Genomic DNA, 21,460 nt, shown 5'->3' with positions numbered 1-21,460 from the left:
GTAATCGATGACATTCTTAATGATCAATTATCGATTAATTGACTAATCATGCCCATCCCTAGTGGACATGCAATTACACTTTATTTTAGGAAAAAAAAAAAGCATGTTCCCGAGGTCACACGCATTGTCCTATTTGAGAATCGCTGCTTTAGATTAATATTGCGTTTTACAATGAACAAAATGTAAAATAATGCTCCACATATGTTAAGATTTTACACTAATCACCCATAAAAAAGCATAAAACGTCGTCTTTACGCGCAGTTCCATGGTGGCGCATTGCATAGCGAGTGTAATGAACCAACATGTCTGGCTCCCCTATAGTGGACATTGCTTATTGGACCCTGGTTTGACACACACTCTGGCTCCTCATATATGACTGCTGCCGGCAATGAAAGCTGTGTTATATTGCCCAAGAGTGCTGACAGTTTCTTTCTCTCCTCTTCCTCCTCCTCCTCCCCTCCTCTCCCTCCTTCTCTGTTCCCAGGCTTCGGAGCGGGTTTGCTGGCACGTGGACGACGGCGAGCGAAGGGGGGGGTTAGGATGGATCTTCAGTCCAGGGCAGGAGCCTCCCCCCGGGGACGCCGCTGTCGGACGAGCGGCCTCACGGGCTGCTGACCTACTGCCTGTGTGATTTATGGGGACCGGAGCGCGCCGCAGACCCCCTCCTCTCTCCTCCTCCTCCTCTTCTTCTTCTTCTTCTGCTTCTTCTGCTTCTTCTTCACCCGGAGACACTGCATCATCGGCGGAGGAAACCCGAGCACGTGGACAGCGACGGAGATTGAACGCTTCCGTAAACTTCGTTGCCTCGCTGTTGCGCGTCACATGTCCATTAGAACGGAGCGGATTTCTGTGTGGATTAATATCACTACCATTATTCACTGTGTCAGCTGAACCCAAGGCCAAATCGATGGAAGTTCGCTGAGTGTCCTGACTTTACATGGCCTGAGAAACCTGCTACACAGACGGAATTACATTTAGATAAACTTAGGAACTATTTTTACAAACGTCTAGACGCACATCACACTCTTACCTGTGAACAATAACAGCCACAACCTCAGCCAACTCATTCGCACCTCGTTTTTATTCACGTCCTTTTTTCGGAAGCGTGTGAGCCACCATGGTGCTACCGCCTCCCGACAAGCGCCACGTGTGCCTGACCACCATCGTGATCATGACCAGCATGGCCTTCATGGACGCCTACCTGGTCGAGCAGAACCAGGGGCCGCGCAAGATCGGCGTGTGCATCATCGTGCTGGTGGGCGACGTCTGCTTCCTCATCGTGCTGCGGTACGTGGCGGTGTGGGTGGGCGCCGAGGTCCGGACGGCGCGCAGGGGCTACGCCATGATCCTCTGGTTCCTCTACATCTTCGTCCTGGAGATCAAGCTCTACTTTGTTTTCCAGAATTGCAAGGCAGACCGGAAAAGCCTGGAGACGGTGGCGCGCAAAGCATTGACGTTACTGTTATCGGTGTGCGTGCCGGGTTTGTATTTGGTTCTCGTCGCGTTGGATAGCATGGAGTACGTGAGGACTTTCAGGAGGAAGGAGGATATGCGTAGTCGTCTGTTTTGGGTGGCTCTGGACCTGCTGGATCTTCTAGACATCCAGGCTAACTTATGGGAGCCGCAGCGGACCGGACTTCCGATCTGGGCTGAAGGTCTCATGTTCTTCTACTGCTACATCCTGCTTCTGATCCTACCTTGCGTGTCTTTAAGCGAGATCAGCATGCAAGGCGAGCACATGTCTCCGCAGAAGATGATGCTATACCCGGTCCTGAGCTTGGTCACGATAAACATAGTCACCATCCTCATCCGCGGCGTCAACATGGTTCTCTTCCAGGACAGCCGCGTGTCCACCATCTTCGTGGGCAAGAACGTGGTGGCCATCGCGACGAAAGCTTCCACGTTCTTGGAGTACAGGAAGCAGGTGAAGGAATTCCCGCACCCGCAGAACGCCATGGCCCTGGAGCTCCAGCAGAACTCCGTCACCCACCCTCAACCGCTGCCCAACGCCACCAGCCTGCCCCACGAACCAACGCCAGCGCAGGACGTTCTGGACACATGACGGCCTCTGCGCGAGCTCTTTACGTCACGCCCCGAGACCTCCGCGGAGTGAAGGGGCGCGGGCTGCGGTCCGACCCACGCGAACTTCTCTCAAAACTGGATTGAGATTCTCAGCATCACCTGCCTGTCACGAACTCACCGTAAACTCACCGACTCTCGGACGGACTTTCGGAGTCTACGGTTTCAACTGTGCTGTGTTTTTAATTGTTTTATTAGTAAAGAGACAATCGGAATAACGTTGCGATGCCTGGTGACAATACATTGTGTAAAATTGAACCTTCCCAGTCCTTGGTACCCTATCCCTTTTTTCATATTTCATTTCTCTAAAGGTCATTTGGTTTGATAGCGCTTCTCTGGCATTTGCGCGGATTCTCTCGCCCCCAAAGGACAGACCACTCAGCATGAAGCACTTTGGACAGGCGGCAAAAGAGGGGAGCGGGGGTGAGAGAGGTTACCGGCGGCCATATTGGAGCCCACGAGGAGCAGGTTGGTGGCAAATCTGTCCGGTTCCGCTGAGAGGGGAAGGAGCTTTGTGTATGTGTGAGTGCGCGCGTGTGTTGAATGGTGCGTTCGCTGCCTCCGGGACATTTTACAACCTGAAGGATAGCAGCTCAGCACTTACCGACCACTGAAGGAAAGTGCATTACTGTTATGTGTGACGACGAGGGCTGCGCAATATTAAGTGTCAAATGATAAAGTATGTGGTTATTTGTTACACAGGCGGTTAATATAGAAATAAACTGTGGTGGAAGAAGAAGCAGAAGTAAAAGTATCACATGAAAACATCTACAAGAACAATCTACAACGGCTTCAAATGTTCATGTGTTTTTGCGTAGTAACAAATTACTTTAATACGTTGCTTTTTGCTCCAAACGCAGTAATGTTCGGCACTACAGGGAAAACAATTGTAATATTTTACTCGGTACAAATGTCAGTCACACGCGTCACAATGCTGTTTTGACCTGGATTGAAGTGGTGGGTTCTTCGTTTGTCTTCATACAAATTCACAAAAATCACTGCGATATCAGCAGCGGTGAAACGGCATCGTTACGGTTCCGAGTGTCGGGATTGGCCCGGAGGTGAACCTGCGTAGACCGTCGGGTAACCAACGATTAGTCTTGGTTGGTCCTGGTTCAGTCCCAGTTTAGACCCAGTTTTGTCCCGGTTCAGTTCTGGTTTAGATCTGGTTTAGTCCTGGTTCAGTCTTGGCTCTGCTCTGGTTCAGTCCTGGTTCAGTCTTGGCTCTGCTCTGGTTCAGTCCTGGTTTACACCTGGTTTAGTCCTGGTTTAGTCCTAGTTTAGACCTGGTTCAGTCCTGGTTTAGTCCCAGTTTAGACCTGGTTCAGTCCTGGTTCAGTCCTCAGTTTAGACCGGGTTCAGCTCTGTTTAGTCCTGGTTCAGTCATGGTTCAGACCTCGGTTCAGTCCTCAGTTCAGTCCTCGGTTCAGGCCTGGGTTTAGACCTGGTTCAATCCTGGTTCAGCTCTGGTTTAGCCCTGGTTTAGTCCTGTTTTAGTTCAGGTTCAGTCCTCCTTGTTCAGTCCTCGGTTCAGTTTTCGGTTTAGACTTGGTTCAAGTCCTGGTTCAGTCCAGGTTCAGTCCTGGTTCAGTCCAGGTTCAGTCCTGGTTCAGTCCAGGTTCAGTCCTTAGTCCTGGTTCAGTCTATATACGGCGCAAACGTTTTGGATCGAAAAAGAGAAGTCGCTTGTAGTTACTTTGATACAGATTTGTGTTGACTTTCATTAGGGTTTGGGTTAGATAATAAAGAAATAGAAACAACAGAATCAGTAATTTCTTTGTATATTTTTGTATACTCAAATAATGAACATGTTAGAAATAAAAGACAGATACCTAAAATTTGTACTTAAATACAATATTTTACTTCTTGTAGTTCATTACATTCCACCTCTGGAAATAACCAGGTGATTACCAGAACAACCAGAACATGTTCAAATAAAGATTAAACCAGGTCCACAAAATGAATCAAGTAATTACCAGGACTAAACACAAGACTAAACCAGATCTAAACCAAGATTAATGGATTTAATGAGTTCTGAAGCAGGATTAACTAGTACTTAACAGAAAACCAATATAGGCAGTGGTGGTAAGTAATGAAATACATGTACCAAAGATTATTAATTTTGTGTAACTGTATTGTGGTGCAGTTAGTAAAATGAAAGACTAGACAGACTTCAAACTGCTCAGAATTTGTGGTGGTATGTACATAACAAACATAAAGCTGTTTTTTGCACTTTAATATAATGCGATTAAATGTAAAAGTATTCTCAATGTAGTACTTTGATTGGGCCAAGTACCGAAATACGATGTTGTTGAAACACATTCAGTATTCAGTAAAAAGATCGGAATACGGTTGTCAAAAGTAAGGAAAATTAACCGCTAGTCAATACTAAATCTGGAATTGAAACTAGATACTCATTTGAGCAGGTTTCGATACTAAAAAAGTCAGATTCATGGGACAGAAATGAACTTTTCTGAATAGATTTAGAATGATCTTGAGCGGACTAAACCAGGTTTAAACCAGGACTAAACCAGGACTAAACCAGGACTAAACCAGGTCTAACCAGGTCTAAACCAGGACTAAGCCAGGTTTAAACCAGGTCTAAACCAAGTCTAAACCGGGACTAAACCGGGAGTAAACCAGGTGTAAACCAGGACTAAACCAGAACTAAACCAGGTCTAAACCAGGTCTAAACCAGGTCTAAATCAGGACTAAACCAGGACTAATCTTGAACTTGAAAACTTGGGAAAGAAGCTCTGCACTGATCCTTTAATGGGATCAGTCCTAGATTAGTCCTGGGTTAGTCCTGGTTTAGTCCATTTTTGACAGTAAAGTCACGTCTGACTTTATATTCATACAGAAGAAACTGTAACGTTTCATTTAATTTCTTGATTATAAGTCTTGACGTTGTAAATTTTCAATTCGTATTCTGATGGATAAAATACACACAACACATTTTATGTACGATTGGACTCATTCGAGAGTTTACAAATATTTATTTTATTCTCAACTACAGAAAATATACACTCAAACCGCTTTTTCAATCCTCATTTAGCGTTGTTGTTCATTGAAAGGCGCATAAAAAAAAAAAAAAGTCTCCAAAAATGAACCCATGCAGGACTCTCGTACACGCCCATGGACCTGGAACCTGGAACCTACCTGGACCACTGAGGGATTACACAGATATAAGTACTAGGAAAGTACTATGATTTAATGTCGAAAATCACATTCTATTGTCTAAAGAAAATGTTTGTTTGTTTTTATTATTATCTTGGTATCGGAATCAGCATCAAGTTTATTCTTTAGGATCGAAACTGAGTTTGAAATTTTAGTATCATGACAAAACTAATACTTTTTATGGCTAAATCGTTCAAATTGGACTGTTTACAATCTATTTTCAAGTATTTGTACGAGTATTCATAAATAAAAACCCAACTGTGATCGTCATAAAGATATTGCGCAGCCCTAACAGAGTGTTGTACACGTGCCTGCCTGAAGGGGGCGCATACCTGCCTGAAACTGTGCCAAACCATAACGTTTTGTGAGGCTGATACGAAGCAGATGCAAAGGCTTATGGGTAGAAAGTGTTTGAGATGAAGGGATGCCAGAGGGAGGTGAAGAAAATGAGTTTTGTTTCCTGTACTGTACATTCCTTACAAACTAGCTCAAGCCTTGAATTGACAGAAAATACACCGAGCCAGTGAACGCCTCACAGATAATATTGATTATGGAGAGTTAATAATAAATAAAACTGTTATTATTATGATTATTATTATTGTTATTATTGTTATTATTATTATTATGTACATTCTTTAACTGTTGGAGGCCAATGACATTTTAATAAAAGTATATATAAAAGTGTGTGTTTTATATTTTTTATATGTGCATATTTGACTTTTAAAGCAGAACTAAGTAACATTTTTACTTTAATACATTTAATGTCATCTATTTAAAGTGATGGTTTATATATATATATATATATATATGTATTTTTGGTGTGTTTGTAGCAGACGTTGTCTCCCACAGCAGTGTCTCTGAGCAGAAAATCACACTTGCAAAATGGCATACTCCAACCTGAAGAGAATTCTCCTGGAAACTCTTGCTCTTTTTTAGTGGTTTCTCAAAAAGGAGCTGCAGGGGGAGCACAATCAGTAAAGATACTTAGGCTACGTTCAGACTGCAGCCTGAAGTGACCCAAATCTGATTTTTTCACCAGTATGCGACCTGTATCTGATCTTAAAATGATTTTTTAAAAGGCAACCCAGGCCACTTGGATATGTGCTCGTAAAACTGATAACTGAAGCCGAACTTCAGTCTGAATGGCCAGGTCACATTCATCCCACCTACACGTCACAAATGTACACAAACGTTCTTCTCGTCATACGAAAATTGTGTCTGAACTCCGTGTCAGTGAAGCGCATCGCAATCCCACCGCTCCTGGCTGCGACTTCGCACCAACACATTCTTTTCTACAGACTTCGCTCCCGCTGCCCCACAAAACGCCACGGCCAAAAACCTCGTCCTTCTCCTTCTCAGTCTCCTCCTTAAAACAAGTAAGCTGTACATGTTCTGGCTCTGGTATGACAGCATCTTTAAAACCTCCAGATGCTCAATGCTGTGTCCATGTTTAGGCGACTTCCGTAAACACTGAGCTGCTTGCTGTGTGTGACGTTGACGTGTCCTCCGATGATCATGCGGGACACGTTTGGGGCATTTAAAGTTCACATTGGAGATCACGCACAAGTTGTATCTTAATTGGAATTGTGAACATCACCAAAAAATTGTATTGAATTGAGCATTAACACTCGTTGTTGAGTGGATGTTGCCCTTGTTTTCAGTCTGTGATGTTTTGGAGGCTAACGTTAACTCTCCCATTGAAAATTCATTAGAGCTAATGTATGAATGTAAGTATGAGAATGCAGCCGTTCTGTTTACAAACACTGGGAGGGTTGATAGAACCTTAAAGCAGAACCAAGGCTCTGTTCAGACTGCAGGGCTTAAAGTTAGTTAGTGCGGAAAAATCCATTTTAAATCCATCTTTATGCTGGATTTTAAAAAATATGTATTACTTAAATCCAACCACCAAATGTTTATTGTCAAGAAAAATTAACTATAAAATGTATTATTATTATAAAGTAGAAAAAACTGAGGCGCTCAAAAAGTACAAAATAATTAAAAGCCTTTAATAACACATGGTAGATCAAGTTAAAATACGCCAACACATTTCGGCGCTTCGGCCTTCAAACTCGAGACAAATATCACGGTGCAGATTTAAAGTAACAGGTGTAGGTCACATGTTCACAGTGGGCTGGTCCATAGTCCCCTGTTGCATGATGGGACATGTAAACTGAAAGTGCTGAAACACGTTGGCGTGATTTTAACTTTATCTGCCATGTGGTATTAAAGGCTTTTAATTATTTTATACTTTTAGAGCGCATCAGTTTTTTCTACTTTGTATTTGAGACTGGCCCCTACACTGAAGAGACCAAAAGGACAATTCTGCACTTTTTTTGTATATCCAAGTAGCACTCCTGCCCCCAAAGTTTTGCATGTATTATTATTATTATTATTAATCAGTCAATTTCATTTAATTTAATACATTTTTTATCATAATTTCCATGTATGTGCGAGTTCACAAACTTATGAGAATCCATCTTGTTACCCACTGGTGCAATATGAACCAACAGGTGCTGGGCGACCAATCACCTCACAGTGTTGAAGTTTGTGCTGAAGCCAAAGGTGAAGCACCCAAACAAACCAAAATAAACATGGCGACGCTCACAGACATACTTCAGTCTATTTTAGCGTCAGTACAGATTTTTTTAGTTTGTGAAAAACATGCAGAAGGTCAGAGCTTTGTGCAACTGTGGACAGAGAAAAAGTCTGCACTTTTTTCTCAACCGGTTGTAACTATAGTTTGATGTTTCAGCTTGTTCTGCTGTTGTGACGCTTCGACCAATTTGGCTGCATTCAGACTGCAGCCTGAAGTGACCCAAATCTGATTTTTTGGCCCCTATGTGACCTGTATCTGATCTTTTAATGACAGTCTGAACGACACAGATCCGATTTTTTCAAATGCGACTCAGGACACTTGGATATGTGGTCCTAAAACCGATACATATCTGATCTTTTGACATGCGACTTCAGTCTGAACGGCCAAAGTGCATTCATTCGACCTACACGTCATCAACAAGCCACAAACGTCACTATTCTGCGCTGAAGTAGGCAGAAAATTGTTAATGAACTCCGTGTCACTGAAGCGAAGCACATCACCACTCACCACTCTTGGCTCCGTCTCCACATCCACACGTTCCTTTCAACGGACGTCGCTGCCGCTGCCCCACAAAACACCACGACCAAAAACCTCGTCCTTCTCCTTCTCAATCTCCTCCTTAAAACAAGTAAGTTGTTCATGTTCTGGCTCCGGTACGAGAGGAACTTTAAAATCTCCAGGTGCTCAATGCTCGAGTCACGCTCGCTGCGGTTGACGTCGTCGTGTCTCCAGTGCACATGCGGGACACTTTCGGGCCGTTTAATGTTCACACTGGAGATCACATACAAGTCACGTTTAATTGGAAATGTGAACGACCTCGCAAAAACATTGGATTTCACAAAAAAATCTGAATTGAGCGTTAAGCCCTGCAGTCTGAACGTAGCCATAGGATTCAAATCAGATTCAAATGGTCGTCATGTCATTTCAGGTTTTCCGATCACCTTGAGCGACGAGCCGTAATAAGAGACAGATAATGTGTAAAACTCTTCAGCGTACAACTGCAAGCCGTATATTGACTAGTTTTTACTTTCTGTCTACAAACATTTTTATTTTGCTGCCCTATTAAAATGAATGGGATAGAACAGGCTGTGTGCTATAAACACGCCACTCCTGGAAGGCTCTATTTCACACTGACAAGGGAAGCAGTTAAATTCAGGTTAAAAAAAAAAACAGCTGCTAATGTTGATTTACCCAAACATAGCACATAGACGTCACTGAAGAAAGAAAAAAGTGAAATTAAGAAGAAAAAAACACCAGAATTTTCTCTTAAAGACTTCATTTATGAATGAGTTCTGAACAAACTCCAGTGGAACCGTCTTGAAACTCCAGCGCTGTGCAGAGTGAAGAAGAAGCTGATGACACGGAGAGGACAAAACCATCCGTCAGAGCTGGAGGTCGGGTGAGGCAGGCCCACTCTGCTGACCTCAGCGCGGATCACCGGGCCTTGGACAGACCCACACCATAAACCAGAGCTGTCGCCGTGTGCTGAGGAACAGTTCAGTGAGCAGAGGACAGGCTCAAGAGCACAACACCTGTCGCTCCAGCACGTCAGGAAAGGGACCGTTGTTTTATTTAGTTCATTTTAAAGATTTTAAAGGGCCTATATTACTGAAAATTGACTTTTGTAAGCTCTAGGTCATGTTATAATGTTGTTACCTCCTCAAAAATAGACCTGGAGTTGTGTTTTGTTTCATTCACACATGTTTGAGTAACTCTTTATTATTGTTTGTCTACATCTCCAAAGCTCAAAATGCTCTGTTCCACCTTGTGATGTCATGAAATGGTAGTTTTCAAGGTTACAGCTACCTTTTACTATCCTGATTCTTCAGCCAGTTTCAATTCCTAGAAACCGTCTGACCTCGCAGCATTAGGATTCGTTCGCTCGACAGTAGGTGGGGACTTGGAGGACCTGGAGGAGGAAGAGCAATAACGTCTTTCCCAATCCAATCCACTTTATTTCTATAGCACATTTCACAAACAAACTGTTTCCAAAGTGCTGCACAAATACATAAAAAATAACAACAATAAGATGATAAAGTAAATTACTAAAATAATACTAGTCTTAAAGTAATAAAACTAGTAAAATAATATAAAACCAGTAAAATAAAAATAAAACTATATCATAGAATAGAAATAAATAAACCAATAAATAAATTAAATCAGTAAAACCAATAAAACACATAAAAATAAATAAAAGACACAGAGGAGCACACGACTCACGCGGTGTTAAAAGCCAGAGAATAAAAGTGAGTCTTCAGACGAGATTTAAAACTCTCCACTGTGGAGCTGCTCCAACGTGAAGCGGCAGATCGTTCCAGAGTTTAGGGTCGACCACAGAGAAGCTCCTGTCCCCTCTGGTTTTAAGTCTCGTCTTAGGCCCTGAGCTGGAGCTGGACCTCGGACCTCAGAGCGCGAGCAGGGGTATAAATTTGGATGAGGTCCGAGACGTACTGTGGAGCCAGTCCATTCAAAGCTTTAAAAACAAACAATAAAATCTTAAAATCAATTCTAAAATTAACAGGGAGCCAGTGCAAAGATGCAAGGATTGGGGTTATGTGCTCTTCTCTCCTTTTTGTTTCTGTTAAAAAGTCGCGCTGCAGAATTTTGGACTAACTGTAGTCGGTAAAGTGCGTTTTGCGAAATGCCGGAATAAAGTGCATTACAGTCGTCCAGGCGTGATGAAATAAAAGCGTGCATAATTTGTTCAAATAGTTTAAAAGATAAAAAAGGTTTAACTTTAGATAAAAGCCGCAAATGATAAAAACTTGATTTTAAAACATTGTTAATCCCCTTGATAAAATTCACCAAACATTCTCTTTATTCCGGCTTTCAATCCTCGATCTCGGGAATCGTTGCCAACACAGAATGTATGGCTCTTCGCTGATTGGCTGGTGCCCGAACTCGCACTTCTGGGGTTTTTGCAAACCGTTTAGTATATTCCGATTTCTAACCTAGTCGCTGGAGAGAAATGAAATTGAGTTTGTTCAGTATAAATTGGCAAATCCAAGGCTGAATATATCCATGTGATTCTAGTGAAGATGAGTGGAGTTTTAAAACCCTTTCTATAACATCACAAAGTGGAACAGTGTTTTGAGTTTTGAGGGAACAGTTTTCGAATGAATGAGTAACACTTCCTAGTTTTAAATTGTTTACATGAGATTTGACATGCTATTCACCAAAAAATGACACGTGAATGAAACAAAAAGGGCTCCTGGTTTGCCTTTCAAATGCACACAACATGAATTTACATCAACACAGTCAAATGGTAACACTTTGTTTAATACAATGTCAGATGTTTAGAACATTTCACCAAGTTAATCGAACCAACTGGACTTACTGAGCTTTTGCAGCCAACGTTTCAGTGCCAAACCAGACAGCTTCTTCAGGGCTCTGTGATGGGAACTGTGGCTCTCACTGGATTTAATAATGGGGCTGTGGAGGCTAAACCACAACTCCCACAATTAGGGTGACCAGATGAGATTGGCTGAAGCCGTGAGGGGCTTTGTGCAGTCGACTCAACCTCTTTACCAACAGTTTTTAAAGTTCAGTATCAGAAAATAACTATTCAGGATTCTGTTTGAGTGTAATTCTTGGGACATTTAAGGCTGGATTCGGGACAACAGCTTAGATTTTGGGACTGTCCCAAATTTTTTGCGACAGTCCCGATTTTTTTGGGACATCTGGTCGACCTTAGTCTGATTCATCAGCCGGTTTCACTTCACGGAAACTGTCTGACCTCGCAGCATTAGGATTTGTTCGCTTGACAGTAGGCGGGTACTTTTTTTATTTAACCAATCGCTGCTATTTGGTCGTGATGTATATAATGCGCCAAATCCTGTAAGAAGAAAGGCAATAACGTCTTTCCCCTTGATAAAATTCACCAAACATTCTCGATCTCGGGAATCGTTGCCAACGCAGAATGTCTGTCTTCGTCTACATCCATCTCGACCTCTTTGTTTACTGTTGTGCTGAACCACAAAAGGGACACAGGCAGACGCTTCAGTTTGACGTCATGGCTTCACAGCTCTTCACTGATTGGCCGGTGTGTGGTCTACAACTTCCGGGGTTCTTGCAAACCGTCTAGTGTATTCTGATTCCTGACCTTGTCGCCGGAGAGTCACCCTACTTTGAATCAAGATTTTATCTCTGTATTGCCCAAACTTACAGCATTTGAAAGGTTGTTACATGATGGTGGACCTTAAAAATGTATTTCTAAGATGTAAACTTTGTTGATAAATGAATGTCCTAAACCAGCCTTGTATCGATCTAAGGAGAGGTGGGAGTCAGACTTAAACACTACAATTGAAGATAATATCTGGTCGAATTTATGTCAAGATAGTTTATCTGCCACCACCAATGCTCGATATAGACTTATACATTATAATTTCCTTCATCAGTTATATCTAACCCCAGTAAAAATTCATAAGAAAAAAAAAGATTTTTCTGATCAATGTTTCCGATGTTCTGTAGAATTGGGCTCATTTTTGCATTGTACCTGGACATGTGTCAAAGTAAAAAGTTTTTGGTTTGACTTTTGCCAAGCCATATCCTCAATCACAAAAACTTCAATACCTCTTGATCCTGAATTTTGCCTACTTGGAAATTTTAAGAAAATTGAATCAATAAATAAATACAAAATACATTTTTTAGAAATTTCATTGGCAGTGGCAAGAAAATGCATTGCAGTTACCTGGAAGTCTGATTCCCCCCTCCCATTACAAGATGGTCCTCAGAAATGAACAACTGTGTGCCTTTGGAAAAGATCACTTATAGCCTCAGAAACGCTGACAACACCTTTGTTAGAATATGGCAGCTTTACTTGGATTATATGAACGTCGCCTCAACTGACCTCTGTGTATCTATGTGAACTATTGAAATGTGTGTTTGTGAGAAGCATCTTCCCTTTTATTTTTTTTTTTTTTTTTTCTGTGGGTGAGCGGGGTGGGTATGGGGTTTTTGTCGTTCAACTATGTTTTTTGTTGTGTATTGTATAACTCAAACAAAATGCAAAAATAAAATATTGCAAAAAAAAGATTTTATCTCTGAATGTCTCAAAATTTGCTTCAATTAATGTTCAGAACATGTAACACAATCTCCAATTTCACTCTTACAAAAAGCTTCATGGAGTATTTATTCACTTCAAACTCATGGTGGTAAGATGACTGAAGCCACAGCTGCCCTGGGACAGTCTGACGGAAGTGTGGCTCCCGACTGCCACCAATAACTCACATTTACCACCACATTCATATTAGGAAAGTTGGGTGAAATGTCTTTCCTAAGGACACAACAACCACTTCCACTAAAACTGAAGTAAATTGTGAATCCTGCTCTGCGTCGTCGTGAACGTCAGAATCCTTTCTCCATCTGAACTCTTCCGATCCCTCGCTTTTCTTTCACCTGTGCTTTTGTGCGTCGACCGAAATCCATTTTGTGTGTTTATTCCCACAGACCTGAGAAGTACTGAAGGCATCTGCCCTCACGCCCACTCAGCTGCAGCTTCAAACTCATCACTCCCCTCTCTCTCTCTCTCTCTGACTCTATCTATCCCTCTGTGTGTCTCATTCTCTCCTTCTCGCTCTCCCTCTTTCTCCATTTGTCTCTTTCGCCCTCCCTCGTTCTCTCTGGTTCTCACTTTCTGTTTTCTCCGTGCCTTCCCCTCTCGGTTTTTCTTTCTTTTCGCCTCCTCCATTTCTTTTACTCCACCTTCTCTCTGTCTCCATCTCTCTTTCTCGTCCTCCTGGTCTTTCCTCTCCTTATCGCTCTCTCCCTCCCTTTCTCTCTTTCACTCGCTCTCACCCTAACCACCCTCCCTCTCTCTGTCTAACTCCACTATTCATCTCTCACCCCCTTCTCTTTCTCTTCCTTTTCTCCACTCCTTCTCTCTCTCTCTCAGCCTCACTGCCCTCTCTCTCGCGCTCTCTCTCTCCCTCAGTGCCTTCTCTCTTCCTCTGTTTTCCTTTTCCCCGCTCTCTCTTTTCCTCTCTCTCACATTCACTGCTCTTTCTCTCTCATTTACCTCACTCTTTCTCCCTCCCTCCTTCCCTTCTCTCGCTCTCTTTCACTCTCTTTCAATCCCTCTCTCCCTCACTGCCCCCCTCCCTTTTCCACACTCTGTTTCTCTCTCACCCTCTGTCCTTTCCCTACTCTCTTTCTCTCACTCCCTCTCTCTCTCTCCCTCACTGCCCTCTCTCTCTCTCTCTCTCGCTTTACACCACTCTCTCTCTCCTCCTCACTGTCTTCTGTCTTTTTCTCCCTCCCTTTCCCCCCACTCTATTTCTCTCTCACCCTCATTGCCCTCTCTCTCTCTCTCCCTTTAGCCCACTCTTTCTTCCTCCCTCCTTCCCTCCCTTCATCTCACTCTGTCTCTCCCTTCTCATTCCCTCTCTCACTCTATTTCTCCCTTCCTCTCGCTCATCCTCACTGCTCTTTCTCTCTCTGTCTCCCTTTTCCCCACTCTTTCTCCCTCCCTCCCTCCCTCCTTCCTCTCTCTCTCTTCCTCACTGCTCTCTCGCTCTCTTTCTCTCACCCTCACTGCCCTCTCTCCCTAGCTCTCCTTTTTCACCACTCTATCCCTCTCTTCCTTTCTCTCACCCTCACTGCTCTCTCTCTCTCTCTTCCTTTACCCCCCTCTTCCTCTCTCTCTCTCTCTCCTTTTCTCTCCTTTTCCCTCTTCTCTGCAGGTTCATATTGATTGAGCTCGGCCTGTGCTGTATTAAAAATGACTAAGGTGCGTCTTTGGGACTTACACACACACACACACACATACCTACACACACACACGCACACACACACGTCCTGTACACACACCAGCCCGCGCCGCCGTGTTGAACGTGGGATTCTCTCCTTTTTAAAATGAGTTATTGATCCGTTGCTGTTGATACAGTATAATGCTCCATGAAACTATATGGAAAATACTATAAGTGCGCAGATGAAATGCCAGCTGCTTTTTATGAATGAATTAGACGTGAAACTCCAGCTGATGCTTTGCACCGACATCGCGCTGGGGTTGTCCATCCATTCATCCATCCATTTTCGTCCGCTTATCCGGGGCCGGGTCGCGGGGGGAGCAGCCTAAGCAGGGACTCCCAGACTTCCTTCACCCCAGACACGTCCTCCAGCTCCTCCGGGGGACCCCGAGGCGTTCCCAGGCCAGCCCAGAGACATAGTCCCTCCAGCGTGTCCTGGGTCTTCCCCGGGGCCTCCTCCCGGTGGGACATGCCCGGAACACCTCCCGAGGGAGGCGCCCAGGAGGCATCCGGAACAGATGCCCGAGCCACCTCAACTGGCTCCTCTCGACGTGGAGGAGCAGCGGCTCTACTCCGAGCTCCTCCCGTGTGACTGAGCTCCTCACCCTATCTCTAAGGGAGCGCCCAGCCACCCTGCGGAGGAAACTCATTTCGAGCGCTTGTATCCGCGATCTCGTCCTTTCGGTCACTACCCAGAGCTCATGACCACAGGTGAGAGTAGGAACGAAGACTGACCGGTAAATCGAGAGCTTCGCCTTTCGACTCAGCTCCTCTTCACCACAACGGTCCGATACAGCGACCGCATCACTGCCGAAGCTGCACCGATCCGCCTGTCAATCTCACGTTCCGTCCTTCCCTCACTCGTGAACAAGACCCCGAGATACTTGAACTCCTCCACTTGAGGCAAAGACTCCCCACCCACCCGGAGAGGGCAAGCCACCTTTTTGCGCTGGGGTTGTACTACGTGTATTTCTATGGTGGAATGTTCAGCGGTCTGGAAACTCAAGTACAAATACAAAAAGTGGATTTAAAAAAGAGCTGTTTAGGTGTTTGATTTTCAACAAAAAGGTGAAAGTGACTGTGTGATTTTATTTGAGATGGACTTGTTTAACAGCACAAATCAGATCTCCTCTTGTAGTTTTAATGAAATCAGCTCACTTTGTTTAGATGGTGTTTAAAGTGTAATTTGAGTAACAGCTTCAGATCGAGTTAATATTTAATTGTGTTTTATATCAGTGGTTGTTCAGTGGCCAAATATATCACCATGTTTAAATAAAAACAGCTGCCTCCTGATTGGTTAAGGGACTCCTGTCTCCTGAACAGTACAGAATGCGTTCACCCAAATTTAAATACATGTTCGATCTCTATCAGAGTGATTCTGAAGTGCTGTATATTTGCAAGTTTTCTTCCGGACAAAACCTACAATGTTGACGAAATGTTCTGCACCGACAAAGGCTCCTGCAGTCGCACCCAAAAGGCAGAGGGAGATGTAAACTATTGCACAAAAAGTTGGACTTCTGGACACGCTGAAGGAAGGTACAAGTTACACGCTGTAGCAGGGTCCTGCACCGGGCCCGGTATCCGCAAATAGTTGCTGAAACCAGGACTTGAAGAGCGATCGGGCTACGGCCACACTTACCTTCGTGAGGTGCGGAGCTGAGCCGGTCCTTTCTCCTACGGTCACCTTCAAGCCCGTCCCGACAGTGAGTCCTGTTTCAATTCTGATTTAGATCTGCTTTAGTCCTGTTTTAGTCCTCATCTTCAGTCCTGGAATCACTCCTTATGTTGATCCTGGTTTAGTCCTGGTTTAGTCTTGGTTCAGTCTGTGGCGTATGCAGCGCAACAGTTTGATATAATCTCAGGTTAACGGGTGGGTACAAGCGGGTACGGGCGGGTGCAGGCAGGTGTGGGCAGGTGTATGCGGGTGAGGTGCTGTACTGTCTTGCACGGGTGTGAGTCTCCAAAAATGGAGCAGTGAGGGTCTCTGCGCTGTAGGGCTCCATTATGGAATTAATTAATCATTAGTTTACATAAAGAAGGAGGAAAATAACATAAGAACGACAGCAGCTATAAGTTTTAAGTGTGAGAAAAGTGTATAAAGTGTGTAGTGAGGGGACTTACAGGCTTAATACAGATATAATAATTATAAAAGTTGACTACTTTGCAGATTTCACCTATCGCAGGTTATTTTTAGAACGTAAGTCCCGCGAAAAATAAGGGACCACTGTAACTCTTTAACTTTTAACTTCTAACTTCAGAAGAATTGTATGTAAAGTGAGTGTGCTGGTTTTATGTACTTTTGTGTGATTGTTGCTGTATTTTTCTCTGTCCTGTAGATGATTTCACATCAACCTGCCGAGGGACTGGAAAATGGAAATCAGCCACGCTGCTATAATCTTTACATATTTCCATTTTAAATGTTCATTAATATGTGCTGTCCCTGTACAAATAAATAATTAAGAAGAAATAAGCATCACACCTCCAGGAGATATCGATGTCATCAGCTGCAAAGCATCATGGGACACATTTCACAATTACACTTTAAAATCTAATAAATAGACCTTACTTGAACGAATCTAGGAAACAGTTTGCCTTCAAGAATCTGACTAAAGTGGACTGTGAATGTAATTTCTCAGTGTAGTGTAGAGGAAATTCTTTTTCCATCTAACAGACACAGCAAGTTAAGTTTACTACTAAAGTAAACTAATGAAAACCAATTTCATTCATAGATTTCATGTTGTGAAGCTGAACCAACGAATCAGTCAGCTCATCAGTCCAATAATTTATGTTATTAAGAACCTAATAACATAAATCAGTTCATCACACATGAAATACGTAGTAACCTTTACTTTAAGAGTACTTTAAGAAAAATTTCATATTACTTGTGTCATGGAAATTATCTGTAAAACATAGAAGAAGACAGTCTGACTATTGACCGACAGAGTTTCTGCTGCAGTGAGCCCAGAGCAATGGGGTAACAACACTTAAATACTGTCCAAGCCCAACCCAGCAGTTTGTATTTAGGTCAGTCTGGCCACTTGGCTTTTTTAGCTCTGAAATGTAACAGTTTTACATCAGCATCTGAGTACAAGTCAAGATGATCAAACACTGAACATGTGACATAAACAACAGACGTGTAAATGGAAAACCCAAAGGACAACTACAGCCTTCCTGTGAGAGAAAGGACTAGAACAGGGGTGTCAAACTCTCAAAAAATGTTGGTCCGGGGGCCGTATCCAACCTACTTTGATCCCAAACAGGCCAGATCAGAAAACTCATGGCATATAAACCCCAAAAATAGTAATAAGTTCAAATATTTGTTCAGAGAAATGCAAATCTTTTATTGATGAATGTTTTCTTTTACAAAATATTAATATAATGTTTTAACATTAACTTGTACGCAAATAGGAATAAGTCAATTTTTCTTGGAAAATCCTGCACTCGGCTCCACTTTTCTCATTTTTGACATTTTTCTGATGAGGGTGTCACGGTCAACAGTCAAAACGATCGTCCTTTAAGAGCGTTTGGAAAGAGCCAAGTCTTCATTTGCAGAAAATTACCAATATTTTAATAGAAAATATAATTAAAATATTTTAGTAGAAAATCAGCCGAGGGTCGGATTAAAGGTTCTGGAGTTTTGGAGTTGAAGTTTCTCATCTCATTCATGTTGATCTTAGTCTTAATGACAAGTAATGTGCTTTTTTTCACCCTGAACGTAACTGTTATTTTACCACAATCATTAAGATCCACAAATTCATAGCTGTGAGTAAAATAAACGAGCTGAATACAAGTTAACCCTCGTGTTTTTGCAGTGTACGACCTTTGACTCAAATATTGTTCTTTTTCTGGTGTTTATCTGAACCAATAAACTATGATTATAATCAACGACAAAAACAAAAGTATGCATTATGTTACGTATTCATTTCACATACATGTACTTCTTTTCTTTCTCTCGTGGTTTACAGCCTGTTGTATTGTTGCCCATATTTTTCCCGTGACAGATACAGATGGTGGTGCACTGACTTATGGGTAAGGTCTCCACAGGTTACTCTTTAAACACTTTCTCTCAGCGCTCTCCCACTCAGCCCCATGACCCCCCGACCTCCAGCGCTATAGGAGGAGCGGTCTGAGGCCAGAGACGCCACAACAATAAGCGAGTGTTAAAGGAAGGTTAAAGGTCCGATATTATACAGAACTGACTCTTGTGACCTTTAAGACAAGTTATAATGTTACCACCACACAAACAGACCTGGAGTTGTGTTTGTTTCATTCACACACGTTTGAGTAACACTTTTTATTATTAGTCTGTCTACATTTCCAAAGCTCAAAACACTCTGCTCCACCTTGTGATGTCGTGTGGTAATACAGAAAGTGCTTCACTAGAATCATTTGGATCAGTTCAGCTCTGAAATTGCCAGTTTCTAAAGGTAAAAGGAGCTGCTGTCTTGTAAACTACCTTTTCATGACATCACAAGGTGGAGTATTTTGAGCTTTGAGATGTAGACAGAATAATAATAATACAGTGTTACTCAAACATGTGTGAATGTGCTTAAAACCCTCACGCTCTCCTCGGGGTCACATAGACCCGAATAATCTTTTTTTTTTCCTTCCCGCTCTCTTGGGGCGGGTCAATCAGACCCAAAAATTTATTTTCAAATAAATTCTCGTCAGGCGAGAAAATTAATTTTCTCTTTTTTTTCCAAGAGACCGGGAAGGAAAAAAAAAATTCTTCGGGTCAGTGTGACCCCGAGGAGAGCGTGAATGATATGAAAACTGAAAAAAGGCAGAAAAAGTAAATAAAACATGAACGCTATCTTGATTTCATGACTTTCATGACAGCAACTTCAAATTATGACAGGAGCAGTTCATACCTAAAGAATGCATTTAACTTACTAATACAATTACAAATGGCAAAATTGTACACCTGTTCACATGGTTCCCACAGTCATGGAAATCCTGGAAGTCACTGAAGTCGAAAATGTCATTTCCTACGCCAGGAAAAGTCATGTAATTTTGTAAATTCAATGAAAGTTTTGGAAAAGTCATGGAATTTTACAATTTCTTTAACGCAACTACAAGTAAGTCCCTATATATAGCACTTTTCACAGACCATTTTTTGTCATAAAGACGCTTTACAGAGCATTACATTCAGCATTATTCATTCACTCTATACCTGGTGATGGTAAACTACTGTAGTAACCACAGCTGCCCTGGGGCAGACTGACAGAAGCGCGGCTGCCATGTCAATTGGCGCCAACGGACCCTCCGACCACCACCATCACTCACACACACACCACTTTCATACTAGGCAATGTGGGTGAAGTGTCTTGCCTGTCGTCCCTGGGCAGGTTCATTGATTGATTGTATTTAACTGACCTTGACTATCAGACTGCAGTGTTCTGTTAAGTTTAATTAGGCTATTATGATTATTTTGTTTAAAAGAGATGACAATAAATGCATTGACAGTATTTTGAATGTTAAAAAACTATAATACCAAACCATAAGGTGAGTGGAAAGGATTAACATTTAATATTTAGCCTTAAAATTATGATCAATTCTACTTTTACTTAAGTAACAAAATCGAGTATTTCTTCCACACTGTATTTCCCACTACCTCCTGTATAGAGCGAGAATGTTCCTTGTGATTTTCTTGCGCGCTCTGGCTGGTGGTCTCACATGGAGTCATCTGTTTGCTGTACAGTGCTGGAGCTCGGTAAAAATAGGGACAATTACAGAGGATCAGAGGAGGAGGTACAGGCCTGCGCCGCTTCAGTCTGACTCACGGCTGCACCAGACAATGAGCTCTGTCAAACTTCTGCACCGTTTTCAATCACACTTTTCATCTCCAGTTTATTTTCGCACAAAGACAGACTGTGGTTTGCAGCTCCGCCGTGGCACCATTATTTCACTGATGAGGACACGATATCCACAAACTTTTCTGTACAGTTATTGTCGGTTCATCTGAGGCGGGTTCAAAGGTTCATGTTACTCTGTTTTCTGATCTACGTTATAATGTTATTTCCTCATTCACAAACAGACCTGGAGTTGTGTTTTGTTACATTCACACAAGTATAACACACAAATCCTGCATTTTTCTTAGGCTGAGTTCTTCTCTCAAACAGAAAACACTCTGTTCCACCTTGTGATGTCATGTAGTAATATACAGGAAGTGCTTCCACTGTGTTTTTAAGCTCAATATACCTTCATTAGAATCATTTGGATGATTTTAGCTCTGGGACTGCCACTCTACTGAACGAAAGGTAAACGTTAGCTGCGTAACTTGAAAAGTACCACTACATGACATCACAAGATGGAACAGAGTATTTTGAGGTTTGGAGATGTAAACTGTTAAACAAAAAACATGTGGGAGCGAAAAATGAAAGCACAATTCCAGGTTTTTGAGGAGGTAATAACATTCTAACATGATTTAAAGGGCCCATCTCATGCAAATAACTCTTTTCACATTGTATCTTCCGCACATAAACAAGCACAATTTGGGTTTTGGAACATCCATTACACAATAGTTATGAAATCTTACTGATTTCTTGGAGGCGTCACAGACCAGGAACTATGAAAGACCGACTCATCTTGCTCCTCCCCCCGCCCGTCCTGAGAAAGCACAGGCTCCGCCCTCCAAACATGACATAGGCTCTGAGTGAGCCGCCCTTCCTCCGCCATCTCAGGGAGGGAGGGGGAGACAGGCGTGACCCTGATAGTGGCAGGAATAAACTTTTATTCATCATGGAGATACAGCGTTCAGCCGCATGTGTTGGACCCGGAATCGAACGAGGACTTTGAGGAGCACGAAGCTCAAGCACCGCGTCGACATCAGCTGAACATTACTGATTGGTAAAGTTTTAAT

General features: G+C 42.7%; 1 protein-coding gene across 1 annotated transcript; it reads left to right on the top strand.

The window, feature by feature from the left end:
• The first annotated feature begins 1,117 nt into the window (after window positions 1-1,117).
• Window positions 1,118-2,062, top strand: tmem121ab (transmembrane protein 121Ab). Its single transcript, XM_020929301.1, has one exon. The coding sequence runs from the start codon at window positions 1,118-1,120 to the stop codon at window positions 2,060-2,062; it is 945 nt and encodes a 314-aa protein (XP_020784960.1).
• The last annotated feature ends 19,398 nt before the right edge of the window (window positions 2,063-21,460 follow it).

This window comes from Boleophthalmus pectinirostris, unplaced genomic scaffold (assembly GCF_026225935.1).
Source record: "Boleophthalmus pectinirostris isolate CB_2022bp ecotype Guang Dong unplaced genomic scaffold, ASM2622593v1 HiC_scaffold_13, whole genome shotgun sequence".
Lineage (NCBI taxonomy): Eukaryota > Metazoa > Chordata > Actinopteri > Gobiiformes > Gobiidae > Boleophthalmus > Boleophthalmus pectinirostris.
The sequence above is the reverse complement of the archived record's forward strand: the minus strand, read 5'-3'. Positions and strand labels throughout refer to the sequence as shown.

Coding starts and splice junctions, on each gene's coding strand:
- tmem121ab (XM_020929301.1), top strand. CDS start 1,118: ATGGTGCTACCGCCTCCCGACAAGCGCCACGTGTGCCTGACCACCATC.